At 44.3% G+C, this 13,831-nt stretch overlaps 1 protein-coding gene across 15 annotated transcripts in view; it reads right to left on the bottom strand.

Moving 5' to 3' along the window:
* Window positions 1-13,831, bottom strand: part of rbfox3b (RNA binding fox-1 homolog 3b) — a 653,838-nt gene that overhangs the window by 375,628 nt on the left and 264,379 nt on the right. For 9 of the 15 annotated variants that reach the window (XM_078951925.1, XM_078951929.1, XM_078951927.1 and 6 more), the window contains exon 1: window positions 4,330-4,397. The exons of the other annotated variants lie outside the window; for them this stretch is intronic. In XM_078951925.1, coding sequence (XP_078808051.1) covers window positions 4,330-4,382 — 53 coding nt within the window. In that variant the 5' untranslated portion in view covers window positions 4,383-4,397. Of the gene's footprint in view, window positions 1-4,329; window positions 4,398-13,831 lie in introns of those variants that run through there. 15 annotated transcript variants of the gene reach the window in all.

The following is a 13,831-nucleotide window of genomic DNA, read 5'->3' as shown; positions in this document are numbered from 1 at the left end:
TCCTGGGCCCGGCGGTGCTCTCTCCGCGCGGTGGGGGGGTTCACATTACATCTGAGCCGGGGGTGTTCGTGTCCCTGGGGGGTGGGTTCTGGTCCTTGCTCCTGAGTGCTGGGCCCCGCCAAATTTCCAACTGTGGCCGAGCCTGGTCGGGCCATATTTACAACACCCCTTGTGGGCCCTCTTTTTTCCCCGGGGTTCCCCCCTTCTGGGCGGGGGCAGCGGGCCCCTGCCTCGCTCCTCCCTGGACCAACCGTGGGCCGGGCGGATGGCTGCCTGGAGTGCGGAGTGGGTCTCCCTTGGGGGGTCCTGGCTCGTACCTGGGGTTGGGGCGGGGGGATGCCCGGAACTCCTGGGTGGTGGTGGGGTGCTCGTCTGGGGCTGTGGGCGTCCTTCTCCGGTGGGGCCCTGCGTTGGGTTCTACCGGCGCGGCGGGGGGGCTTCTCTCCTGGTTGGGCTGGGGCGGCGCCCTCTTTCCCTCCGTGCCTCCCTGCTCTCTGGCTCTGGGGGCCTTGCGGCGGCCCTGCTGGCCCTGGCCTGGGTGGCGGGCTTGGTCGCCCGGGCGGCAGTTGTTCCCTGCCGGTTCCCGTGTGGCGTTGGGGGGATTCCGGCTGCCGCTGCTGGTGCGGTGGGGGTCTTGGGGTGGGGATGGCTGGGCACTCTCCCTCCTTCTTTTCACGTTCCACCATCCATTTTAGAAGAACATAAACACTCACCTGAGCACAGGTGTTAGCTCAACAGACTGAATGACTGAAATATTTCACACTAGTTGGTTTTAAGGCATAAGTATGCGTGTGAACACTATCTGTTTTGTGTACATGTCGACAGGTGGACATTTTTGCAGCTAGCAGGTGTGTTTATAACATTTGAGTGTGTGTGTGGACAGGCTCCGCCCTTTTTGTATTACATTTGAATCTTACCATAATGATTAACAACCAGTAAACTTGTTGCTTTATGCTGCTTCATGGTCTTATCCCCCTTCCCCCTACCCCCCCTCTCTCTAACGTCCCTCTCTCTTCTTCCCCTCTTTCCTTTTCCGTCCGGTCCAACACCAAAGATTTTCAGACATGTTTGAAATTAATAAAGTTTGGCCTCAATTACAAACGGGGTTTATTCAGACATACCTTTGGTTTGTCTGAAGATTAATAAACCCTCTTGTTAAAGTAAAATATGTCCAACCCAAGAGGCCCTCAGCTCTCATCTGTCTGCCTAGCTGTTGGACAGGACAAGTTAGAAAGAAAAAAAAAAAAAAAAAATGACAGAAGCTTTTATGATTTTAGCTGAAAACAGCATGATCATCATTAAAAGACCACTGAAAACCCGTTTACCATGGAAACAATATAGTTGGAGCAGGACTTACTTTTTAAAGATTGAAATTACAAGTCAGAAAATGTAACTTTAGACTCTGAACGGGGAGAAAACTCAAGTGTTTCCTCCTGAAACCTGCAGGCTTTGAAAGCTGAGAATTTATTCCAACCCGGCGGGTTTTTCAGAAAGTAAAGAAAGTAAAGTTTAACAGCTTTTCTATCGCAGGTTTACGATGCGTAGGGCTTCGTATCAAGGTTGTGTTTGTTGACAGTAGGAAAAAAGCACACTCACGGTTTGAGAAGCCCACAGATTTTCTAAATAAATGATGCGCAGCAAAGAAAAATGTTGAATGTGGAGAAGTTGTTGGAGAGGCTGCTAATGATGGGCTGGAATGTCTGCGCTGAGGTTGGAGCACTTTCACTTTCTTCAAAGATCTCTCCCAGCCAACTGTGCTGCAGGGAAGAAGGTGCTGAGGTGGGAGGTTAGCTCGCACACCGTCTGCTGCGCCGGCGTGGAAAGCCTTATGAAAATTGTAACGGGCCTTGGCACACAAAGCCAACAAAGCCGGCAATCCCAAACTGCGGGGCATTCGCTCATTTGCAGTTGGAGCGTGAAGGTCGAGTCTGAAAGTTCTGTTTGGTCAGAAAGTGGGGAGATGATGGGCTCCCACCTGCTGCTTTATTTTTCCAGGAAATCTGGCCACCGCCGGCAATTTCGGCAACGCGAGCTTTCATAAATTGCGAGTAATGAGGCTCCGGGGGGAAGAAGGGGCGATCTCACGCGAGCGGGGGACATGCAAAGAGACACGCAGAGGTCTGAGGGGTCGAGCCCAAAACATAACAGTGACACAAAAACACTGCTGACAGGGAGAAAATACCAGGACGCAGAGGAAACGCGGCAAAGAAATGGATGTTAGGGTCGTTTTACCACCATTAACATGGCTGCCCTTGTCTGGAATGAGGCTGCGATCTCACACACACACACACACACACACGTCGTTCTACATTTCACCTCTTTCCGCCCTCAGAGGAGCAGAGGTCGACATTTTAACTGCGGCCGCGAGGAGATGGCTTCCTTTCACCTTGACGGGCGTATAATGAACATTTTTCATTTCCAGCTTAGCTTCACTTACAGAGTCAGTCAGCGGTTTTCTCTTTGAACCTTCCCTGCTCTGACATTTCCCTCTGTGGTTTTGCCAGGATGATCTTCACAGTGAATTTGTGCCCCTTTTAAAAGAAATGGGTTACATTTCTGTTGATTTATTTTTATTTTAAGTTTTTCAAAGCGTTCATTTCCATAAAGGTCCCCCCGAATAACAGAAACAGGCCCGGGGTGCAGCGGCAAACAAACAATATGCTAATCACACCTGTTTCAATTAAAGGCCGGGTCTCCGTGAAATCCATATCATTACGAACTTATTGTTTTGCATTTTGACTGGGGAAAGAAAAGACTCCTCTTTGAAGCCACGGGACAAAGAATGTGACTGATGGGCGCAGAAAATTCATTTCAAGTTGGAAAAGAGGAAACGTGAAAACAAAACAAGGGGAGGGGCTGACCCGGCCGCATTAAAGCACGTCATGAATCCCACAGAAAAAGGAAAACGTCTGCACATCCTCAACCGTTGCAGGAGCAGCAGACGCAGACAACAATGTGCTCGAAACGCCAGAGGAGGCCACGAAATGTTTCTGCAACATGGCTTCACATTCCCCGCTGTAATGTGAAGCTCCGAAGCTTCACGAAGCGGTTGACGTTCGTCAGAGGAGTTCAGACACCCCAAAACAGCCTGATGAGGCTCGACCACTCCACGCTAACGGGACTTCACTTTTCTTTTGGTAGTTTGTTGTCTCGTTAAGAGCCAGGATCCAGAAAGAAGGAAATTATTATTAAAATGAGCCCTAATTGTTTTTCTCCAAAGACATTAGAAAAAGTTCATTTAAGACTCAGAAAAAATTTCGGCAATAAATGGGGGAAATTTGTCTCACTTGATAATTAGATCGCTGCCTCTAGTGGCCATTCTGAGAAAACCCTTCTTCTGTCTGATACAGAAAATAAGATTTTCATGGATTTGGATGGAATTTAAAGACACACGCCAATGAAAATCGTGTTTTTGTTTCTTGCACACAGCCGCTTCGTACATTTTGCACATTTTTCACACATGAAACGTCAGTCTTTCGTGATCCATGCGTAATAAACGTCATTCATAAGTGCTTTTTGCATTCGTCAATGTGCTCAGATATCTTTTCCTGGATATGGTTTTGAGCTGTTAAGAACTAATTGAGATATACGCAGTTTACACATATTTTAGGTAGTTTGTTATGTAAATATTAGACAAGTGTGCCTGAGTTTTTTTAAAGATGCAACTTTGTCTTTTTTCTCGACCTTTCCACGTTTGTCAAAGGTTTCACGCATGAACCATCGATGTCTAACTTTTATGTCGCGTATACGAGGCCAATTGACGTATGAACAGCTGATGTATTATAAATAAACAGCACAATAATCACACACAATTCATGTTTTACGTTGATTTACGTGGTCTTTGCGTGGTTTCTGTGTTCATTCGTGAAACATCTGTGAAAACTTGACGTAAAGACCACAACTGTTCCCACTTTTTCCACGTAGATTCATGTCTGACCATTTTTCATCTGTACGTTCGTAGTGGCTGTGTGACATCAAATCAACTACAAATACGTCCAGAAACAATCCAATAATATAAACTATTTGCTTAGAACTAGCAAAAAAAAAACTTTTTATCGGGCTTTTGAACCTTCAACATGAAGACTCAGATTGCTTGTTTCCATATTTTAATTTCTTGTGAGGTAACAGATCATTTTCCTCCTATCTAGCGGCGTTTCCTGGAGATTAACGCTCTTTTCCTATTTTTAGGAAACCTCTTTTCAGACGTGACCACAACACTAATGTAGAATAAACAAAACCACATCATCCAAGTCCGCTGACTGGCTCAGCGTTTGCTGAGGTTCAGATGAGCTCTGCGGGTCGTCTGCCCACTACTGGCAGAGAAAATACCTCCATGTGGGTTTCCTGCCCCTCCTGGGACTCGGTGGTTGCGAGCGTTGCATAAGCGCCGTGGATCTGACGGAACGCTGAGGAGTGAATAATCCCAGCCCACAAACGTCGGAGGCGTCGCGCCGACAATGTCCAGAAATCCTGACACGCGGTGGAAATGGGAAAGGCAAACATGCCCACATTTGGGCGTGCAGGGGGGGCTGGCAGGGCGCTTTCCAGGACAGCTGGTGGGAAGTGGGAGCGCTCCGGCTGCTGGAAGCAGCAGATTCAGGTGGCATCTGTGCCTCCTGTTGCAGAGCAATACTAGAAACACTAAAAGTGAATTACAACATTAATGACAGTGCTCTGCAAGCTGTCGTTCCATATTACGCGTCCATTAATCCTTGCATGGGTACTCAAAGGCATCGTGGAGGGGGGGGGATGGAGCACCCCCACCCCCTCGCCACCCCCCTTCACCACAACGCAAAGAGGAGCAGCAGCTGAGAGGAGGAACACGATCCACCACGCCACCTCATGGCGCAGAGCTGACTAGATCGGTGCCCCCCCCACCTCTGCACTTCATCGTCTAACCAGCCAACCTACCACCTCTGACCCCCCCCGGCTACAATTTCAAACAGCATTTGCTTGATCCTGCCGCCCTCTACAGCTGAGAAAAGAACCAATCTGGCAGAGTTTGTCATGTGTGAGCGGGAATGATGGGTCATGAGAGGAGCGTGTTTTTGTGTGTGTGTGGGGGGGGCTCCGACCCCCAGCCTCACAAACACAGAGGAGCGGCCGGCGCGTGTCTGATGGGCATCACGCCGGCAGCTGTCAGACGTCCCCGCACTTTCAATAACTTCAAATCCCCCGAAAACCCGGAGAATAAAGGCAGAGTCGATCAGTCAGAGCTTCCCTCACTCGCCGCCTTTCTTCTGGGAAATAACAGCCGAAGGAGAAAAACAAAGTCGGGATCCCGTCCTCTTCAGGAGGAACGTTGGAGCCCCCCCAAAGGAACGGCGGGGGGGGGTCTTCTTTCATCACACTGGTTAAGACGCAAAAGATTCATTTGTGATGCTGCGACACAAACAGCGGGCAGGTATAAACCCCGTGTGAGGGGGATCGATGCTAATCAAGAGGGGGATTTTCAAGAAGCCCGCCGCCGCCTGGAGGGGCAAAAACCGGGACAACACGACAACACAATCAAGAAAACAGAAAACAACTTTCAGAAATGCAACCAGACGACCCGGAGCCACAACAACAGAGGAAAAGCACGACAACAACACAGAAAAGCCAGAGTTTGACAGAGCAGCAACACAATTCAGACAACACAACCAAACACACAACTTAAAAAATATAACGCTATAAAAATCTAAAGATAGAACACAAAAAAGATGCAACATAAAGGCACAATGCACAGCAACACAGAGAAGCCAAAGTTAAACAAATAGGAGCAAAGTAGCAACACAATTCAGACAACACAAAACTGAAAGAAAAAAAAACACGAAAGACAAAACACAAAAAATCTTTTTTCTCTTTGATTCACAACATTTAAGTCTGTGTATTGTTTCCTCCTCCATGTCAGATGACAGACTCTGCTTTCATTCGTTATCGTCTTTCCTAAGAAACTTCAGGTTTCTGCAACCAAACTTGCTGCCTGCAAACGTTTTTTCATTTGAGGGGGGGGGGGGGGGGGGGGGGCTACTTCCAGCATCCTCGCCGTGATCCAGCGGAATCTCACCGACTGTGATTTCTTCATTCTGGGGAAAGCGCTGCCAAATGTGTTGCACTTTAGTGTTTCACAATTACCGCTGATTATATCTGCCGCATTAGCATATTAAAAGGAAGCCTACTTGAACGTGCTGATAATGTCTGAGTGTTGGAAATTATTTCCCCACTCATTATCGACAGCAGACACTGAGATCTGGTAAAGGGAATGTCGATAAATACCCGTAAACCTTCTGTTTGTAAATAACAACAATTATGGAGGAATTAGATCAGGCTGTGTGGTGAACAGAGAGATAATTCTAATTAAAAACTCACAGATATCTGCGCTCCAAAGCACAGCCAGTCCTCCTATAGGAAGGAATTGTTGTTTACTTGAGCGTTAAAGCTTTTGTTTACACGCCATCACTAAACGGGAACCACATCCCTCTTTCCTGTCTGGATAGTGCAGAGTTTGAATGTTCACAGTGACATCACAAACGGTTACTGTGACTCAATATCAGAGGCTTTTAGGAGCTCATCTGTCAGAGTGTTGGTGAGCTGCAGCGTTTCAGGGAAACTTTTCTGCTCATTAAATGTTTCTGAAGTAAACATTTCCTGATCTGCTTTATGCTGTAATGATGCCTTTACTGTTTACTGTGGAAACCATGTTTTTATGAATATGTAGTGAAGGAAATTACTTCAGCAAACTTCACACATTTTAATTATTCTCACCTCTTTACATTTATTTTTTGTCAGCTCCTAACTGAAAATTTCTACGGCTACTTTTTTGTTTTTCATAAAGTTTGGCATTTTATGGTTTGCTTCATGTCCTTTTTGGGGCAGAAATATATATATTTTTTTTAGCCTTTTTTTATAATTATTGAGTCGTGCACATCGAAGCCCATCAAGACGACTGCTGTTGTGAAATTGGGCTATAGCTAACTGATACACATTACTATCGGTGCAAAGCTGCTTTTACTTTACATTAACATAAAATGTTGTGCATTGATACAAACGCTAACGTAAAATGTTGTGCATTGATATAAACGCTAACGTAAAATGTTGTGCATTGATATAAACGCTAACGTAAAATGTTATGCATTGATACAAACGCTAACGTAAAATGTTGTGCATTGATACAAACGCTAAAGTAAAGTGTTGTACATTTATATAAACGCTGACGTAAAATGTTGTGCATTGATACAAACTCTAAAGTAAAATGTTGTGCATTTATATAAACGCTAACGTAAAATGTTATGCATTGATACAAACGCTAACGTAAAATGTTGTGCATTGATACAAACGCTAAAGTAAAGTGTTGTGCATTTATATAAACGCTGACGTAAAATGTTGTGCATTTATATAAACGCTGACGTAAAATGTTGTACATTGATATAAACCCTAACGTAAAATGTTATGCATTGATACAAACGCTAACGTCAAATGTTGTGCATTGATACAAACGCTAATGTAAAATGTTGTGCAGTTATACAAATGCTAACGTAAAATGTTGTGAAGTGATACAAATGCTAATGTAAAGTGTTGTACATTGATACAAATGCTAACGTAAAATGTTGTGTAGTGATACAAATGCTAATGTAAAGTGTTGTACATTGATACAAATGCTAACGTAAAATGTTGTACATTGATAAACGCTAACGTAAAATGTTGTGCATTGATAAAAATGCTAATGTAAAGTGTTGTACATTGATAAAAATGCTAACGTAAAATGTTGTGCAGTGATACAAATGCTAACGTAAAATGTTGTACATTGATACAAATGCTAACGTAAAGTGTTGTACATTGATACAAACGCTAACATAAAATGTTGTGCATTGATATAAACGCTAACGTAAAATGTTATGCATTGATACAAACGCTAACGTAAAATGTTGTGCATTGATACAAACGCTAAAGTGTTGTACATTTATATAAACGCTGACGTAAAATGTTGTGCATTGATACAAACTCTAAAGTAAAATGTTGTGCATTTATATAAACGCTAACGTAAAATGTTATGCATTGATACAAACGCTAACGTAAAATGTTGTGCATTGATACAAACGCTAAAGTAAAATGTTGTGAAGTGATACAAATGCTAATGTAAAGTGTTGTACAGTGATACAAACGCTAACGTAAAATGTTGTGCAGTGATACAAACGCTAACGTAAAATGTTGTGAAGTGATACAAATGCTAATGTAAAGTGTTGTACATTGATACAAATGCTAACGTAAAATGTTGTACATTGATAAACGCTAACGTAAAATGTTGTGCATTGATAAAAATGCTAATGTAAAGTGTTGTACATTGATAAAAATGCTAACGTAAAATGTTGTGCAGTGATACAAATGCTAACGTAAAGTGTTGTACATTGATACAAACGCTAACGTAAAATGTTGTGCAGTGATACAAACGCTAACGTAAAATGTTGTGTACTGGTACAAAGCTGCTTTTACTTGATGCTGCCGTACAGTGTTGCATATTGATGCAAAGCCGCTTATTCCACAAAAGAATCCATTAAATCAGGATAAATGCGTAAACGGTCACAGAGTTGCAGTCGTTTCAAAAAGCTGTATTTTTTGCTTCACTGTTAGAGGGTTAAGCGAGAACATCAACAAAAAATACACTTTGAAAATACAGTTTTAAACTTAAATGTACCCATTGTAAACTTGGAAGAGATGCTGTAAATCTGAAAGTAAAATACTTTAAAAGTTCAAGAAATACTGAAAACTTGATTGTTCACCTTTTAGCATGTCAGCCTTCCCTGAGTCACATGGGTGGTTTGGCGGACTTTCCCCCCCCTGCCACAAACCCTGCATTATACCCCGGCTGTGGACCGGCACAGGGGGATATTGTGGCGACGTATTTAGACCAAGGACCCACACTGGATGAAAAGCTCATTGCTTATTCCTGATTGTGGAATCGATCCCTGATTTCCCAGGCGTCAGTGCTCCGCCCAAAAAAGTGTAACCCAAAAAAAATAAAAGGTTTATTTGTAACCGGTGCTGCTTTTGTATTTTCAACTTTTGTTCATTGGTTTCTTTTTGTCTTTTTTTCAGTTTCATATACAATTAGAATTCAGAACATAGGGGCGGAGCTTTGGGGCCATTGGCTACGAGGACACGACTGCCATTGGATGATAAAGATCAGAACCGTGTTCTGAAGTGTGGTTGGCCCCGCCTCTGTCCTCCCTGCTCTGATGTGGCGTACAGCTCTGCTAAATATTCTCCCAAACTTTGCAAAATTGTCTATTTTTAAACTAAAATGTGTTTTTTTTATTTACTATAAGCCGATCCTGATCCAACCTCATCACCGAAACTTGTTTAAGTAAAACGTCTTTTTTTTAGTCCCTTTTTACCGTCTTTAACCAAACAGCCAGGTTCAGCATGTACAGAGGTAAAACCGTTCAGGGTCGCCGGATCAGCGGCAGCTCGCGCAGTCTCATCCGGTGATGACCAACGTCAACCATGGACTAAGAATTGCTGTGAATTTTAAGGCTTTTCTTGCGCCCGGCGGCATGCTAAACGCCGCCATTTCCCCTGACCTTTGAGAAAAACCAAACGCTCCGCCGCGGCCCCGACTCCCCAGGTTTTCGGGGTCACCGAAGAAAACAGTCAACGGTAAAAGCAACAAAATGACTCCTGGCCAAAAGCCTTTTTCCCTGTTAATTATGGGCAGATAAGTGGCCTGAGTCATTTCATTCATTCAGACGAGAGAGCTGAAGCTGCAGGGAGGAAAAAAAACGCTGTTCCACAATTCCACCGTCAGAGGACGGCTGCGTTCAGCTCAACGTCACAGAATAAGGTTGGTGGTTCCATTTCTGTCCAAACTCCATGGTTTCATCTAAACATTTAAACAATTTATTCCATTTAAGTGGATGTGATTGGGAAACGCATCGATTTTTAGGACATTTCTTCAGACAACTTTTTTTTTATATCATAAAAATGGTCAATGTAACGACTGAAAGGTTCCAATCTCTTTACTATTTATGGGAAAACATTTGTTAAACAATCAACAAATGTGCGTTTCTTTTTGGAAAAGTATAAAAATAGCTTTAAATCCATCTGGATAAATAAAAATCACTTTCAGGATGTGATTTATTGAACTTTAAACTTGTTCACTATTCTCTGACATCTTTCATTTACATTTTGAGTCTACAGATATTTTCTAACCCAATCATGCAGCTTCTTTTCTTTTCTTTTAATTTGCATTTATGGTTTTTTTGGCATCTAACCTGAGGCTCAAAAAGCATCAAGGTTATATCTTGGTGTTATAACAGCACAGGTTTTGTGTTGTTTTTACAGCATTTCTGCTACAGTCACATATCCCAAAATGCCGCCTTTCGACATCAGTCATTGGACGCCCCGGCGCTTTTTCGAGGTTGCGCAATAGGCAGAGCCGTGACAAGCAGAATGACCACGCCACCGATTTCATCGGGTGGTGTCATGAAACGTTGACGATTGCGCCGCTGCCTCCCCATAGCGTTAAATTAACTCTTTAACTCCCAGACTTTAGTACTTTTGAACTAACGTAACTCTTCATCCGTTTACGCAGTTCGAGTTTTTCCCAATTGCTGAAGCGCCATTCTCCAAACCAGTCAATCAGCTGCCTTAACACCTACTTCCTCTAAAGCATCACTCTCTGGTTTAAACAACACATTCTCACTTTTATAACAAAAGCCACATTCTGCTACAACACAACAGTCACCATCAACACACAACTGATCAAAGATAAAGACACTTTTTAGCAAACTCAAGACACTGTAGTGACTATAAGGTCAGCTCTGGAACAGAGTGACCCAATTCTTGCAATTCTTTTAAACTATTTTGTGAAAAGTGTTTGAGTTGTGGTGTCTTGTGTTCGCTGTGTCTTTGTTATGACTTCAAAGTGAACTTTTGCCTCTAGAGTCAAGTCTGTTGTATATTTAGCCTCCATTTTGAAAATCCTGTTAGGTGAAAGTGGTTTAATGTTTCAGAGATTGTGTTCTAGCCATTGAAAAAAACTGGAATTCGGAGGTGGGAAGCGGCTTTGCACTGATATACAACTCTTGATTGTAATAAAGTGTTGACTCAATCATGGTGTTGGTGTTCTAAAAGGGTTTGTGGTCTACAAAAGGATAATTATTCCAACTAAAATGTTTCTAAATGGGAATAAACTGGATTATCCAGGAACTTCTCCGCGTTTTTCTGGAGAAATCAGATTGTTTCAGCAAAAAGTTGGTAAATCCTTATTTTTGTGTTGATCTGAATCCTACGGAGCCCCTAAACGGACAATGAAGAAAGAAAAAAAAACAAAAAAAAAACAATTGAAGTAAAAAACAAACTAACAGTTACTGGTGAGCACCAATTAGTAACTGTTGCTTACCAGTTACTAACAGCCATTAATGCAAATACCAAATGGCTTCATTTCTTCCACCGATTTTTGTGGAGTTTACCGGATGATCTTAATTCTTCCTGAACAAAAGTGGTAACCTGAGCCACACTGGTGTTTCCTCTGCACCGAAACAAACCACATGACTTTAAAACTCATTAAATATCACATGCAAAGATGAGATAATTGTGACGGTGAGCAAGCAAAGCTGCTATGTCTTTGCAGACGAGTCTGAAAGCCAAGTGGAACTCAACTTGATCCAAATTCAAGGTAACTAAGGAAAAATGCCTCTGTGGGTAAATGACCACAAAAATGACCACAAATGGCCAGACGCTACTGCAGATGTGGGCACTGAGGGCCGCATTCCTGCATGTTTTCCAGCATACCCTGCTCTGGCATGTTCTAATTGGCTGGACACACCTGAACCAGGTAATCAGCCATGAGTAGGGCAAGACTATCTGGAAATCATGCAGACACACCGGCCCTCGAGGCCTGGAATTGCCCACCCCTGCGCTACTGGTATCTTGTGCGCACCAGTTACTTACAGGTTACCTGCTAGTAACGGGTGCACACCTGTAATTTCTTTCTTTTTTTAACTGCTTATTACTTCAGTTTTTTTCCTTCGGTGTCCCTTTAGGGGCTCCATAGAATTCAAACAAACACCTGTTTAGGAGTAAACGCCGTTGTGGTGCAGAACCTCCTGCCGGATCGTCGCTGCCGCTCTGCCCTCCACCGTTGAGCTAAAAATACCCGTCACAGACGTGAAGGTGAGTGAAAGTCAGGAAATTCATCAAGGTGGCAGTTTTTGCTGGCTGCGCAGTCAAACCGCGTTTTCGGGGGCAGAAACCTCAGCAGCAGGTCAAGAAGCCATTAACACGTGGCGAAGCCGCCGCAGCCTCACAGCTGACGGCGGCGTTGTGGTTTCTGCACCTCGGAGGTGTTTGCGATGCCGTCAGGTGCTGTGAAATAATTTGTTTGACAACGTTAGATTTTACCCGGTTCTTCTTGCCCCCCCCCCCTGCTGATCAATACACAGCTCTGCTGGCCTTTTTCCTCCCGCGTACACATATCTCTCTGTCGGACCGAACTGGAAAACTTGTGCTCTTAATCAGCTTGCCGGCCTTGTCTCCTCACTCCGGGCTGGCGACACGCTTCCCTTCCTCCTTAATTCCCTGGCTCTCAGCAGACAGGCGCACTGATTAACATGCACACCCAGGTAGGAGCTCCCTCCAACACAACCCCGCTGCCCACCAGGTCCACACACCATTATCCCCGCTACTCAATAGCACCCATCTCAGAGCACATCTGTCAAGCTGCTCCTGCATCCACACTCCTTAATTAGCTTTACAAACCCCCCCCCCCCCCCCCCCCCCCCCCCCCCGTCCACTTCTACTGGGGGGAAAATAAAGGATGAATATGTGTCTGGCTCACAGATGAAACTGAGGGAGGGAGACAAAGACGGTATCTGCTGACTTTATGCAGGAAACAGACAGGAATTTAACCCCCCCCTTTCAGTTTTTGAAATCCCCCCCCCCCCCCCCCCCCCCCGGCTGACACTGGTGTCAACAAGTTTGACGACGAAGGTGACGTTTCCCGCTCTGGAGACGAGGCTTATCCATTTTTGGCGGCGGCTCTAAACAAACCCAGAAGAAAAGTGGTGGTGGTGGGGGAGGGGGGGGGGGCAATTAATATGAAATTGTCTGCAGAAGTCAATAAGGTTTTAGTTCCAGTTGAGCGTGTCCGAACGCGCAGAGTAAGGCTAATTATAATCCCACAGAATATTTAGACTATTTATGCTTTGCTCCTGTCGGTGCTACAAGCTTTAATCCTCCGACCCGTGTCGTCTTCACGTGTTGATGACCCCCACCCCCCCACCTTAAAAATAAATACTTTTTTTAAAATCGCCTCGCCGTTTCTGCAACAAACAAGTTTTACGAGGCGACGATGGGAAATCAAGCGTTTCCATGGCGACGGGCCTAAAACAATCTCCTAATCAGCGCGGCGGTGAAGATTGCAGCCTCCAAAGGTGGCTGTGAGAAGAAGAACAATGAGCTATTTTAGTCAAACTGCTATTTTACATCCACAGCAGCTTCATTAGAACTTCCCACTGCGTGCATAACCTTCTGCGGGCCTCCAACCAATCGTCTGCCGTATTAGAAATACTAATCTCCTATGTGTATTTCACCCTCCATCCTTCATTTCATCCAGCAATTATGCCCCCTGCCATCAAAAGCCATCAAAACAGTAATTTCACTTTCTCACAGGCAGGCTTTTCATTTTTCCTTCCGTGAAAGGCCTGAATCATCCCCTTATCTCCATGGCTATTACACAGTGTGCATGAGAGTGAAAACAATGGGTTCGGCGTGATGAGATCATGGCACTTCATTTCTCCGAGGCCACTCCGGTAGACACAAAGACAATCTACCAGCGGCGAGGAGGAAGGGGGAC

This window comes from Oryzias latipes, chromosome 8 (genome assembly GCF_053564925.1).
Source record: "Oryzias latipes strain Hd-rR chromosome 8, Olatipes_Hd-rR_3.1".
Taxonomy (NCBI): domain Eukaryota; kingdom Metazoa; phylum Chordata; class Actinopteri; order Beloniformes; family Adrianichthyidae; genus Oryzias; species Oryzias latipes.
Note: the sequence above shows the minus strand (reverse complement) of the source record. Positions and strands in the feature narration are given on the sequence as shown.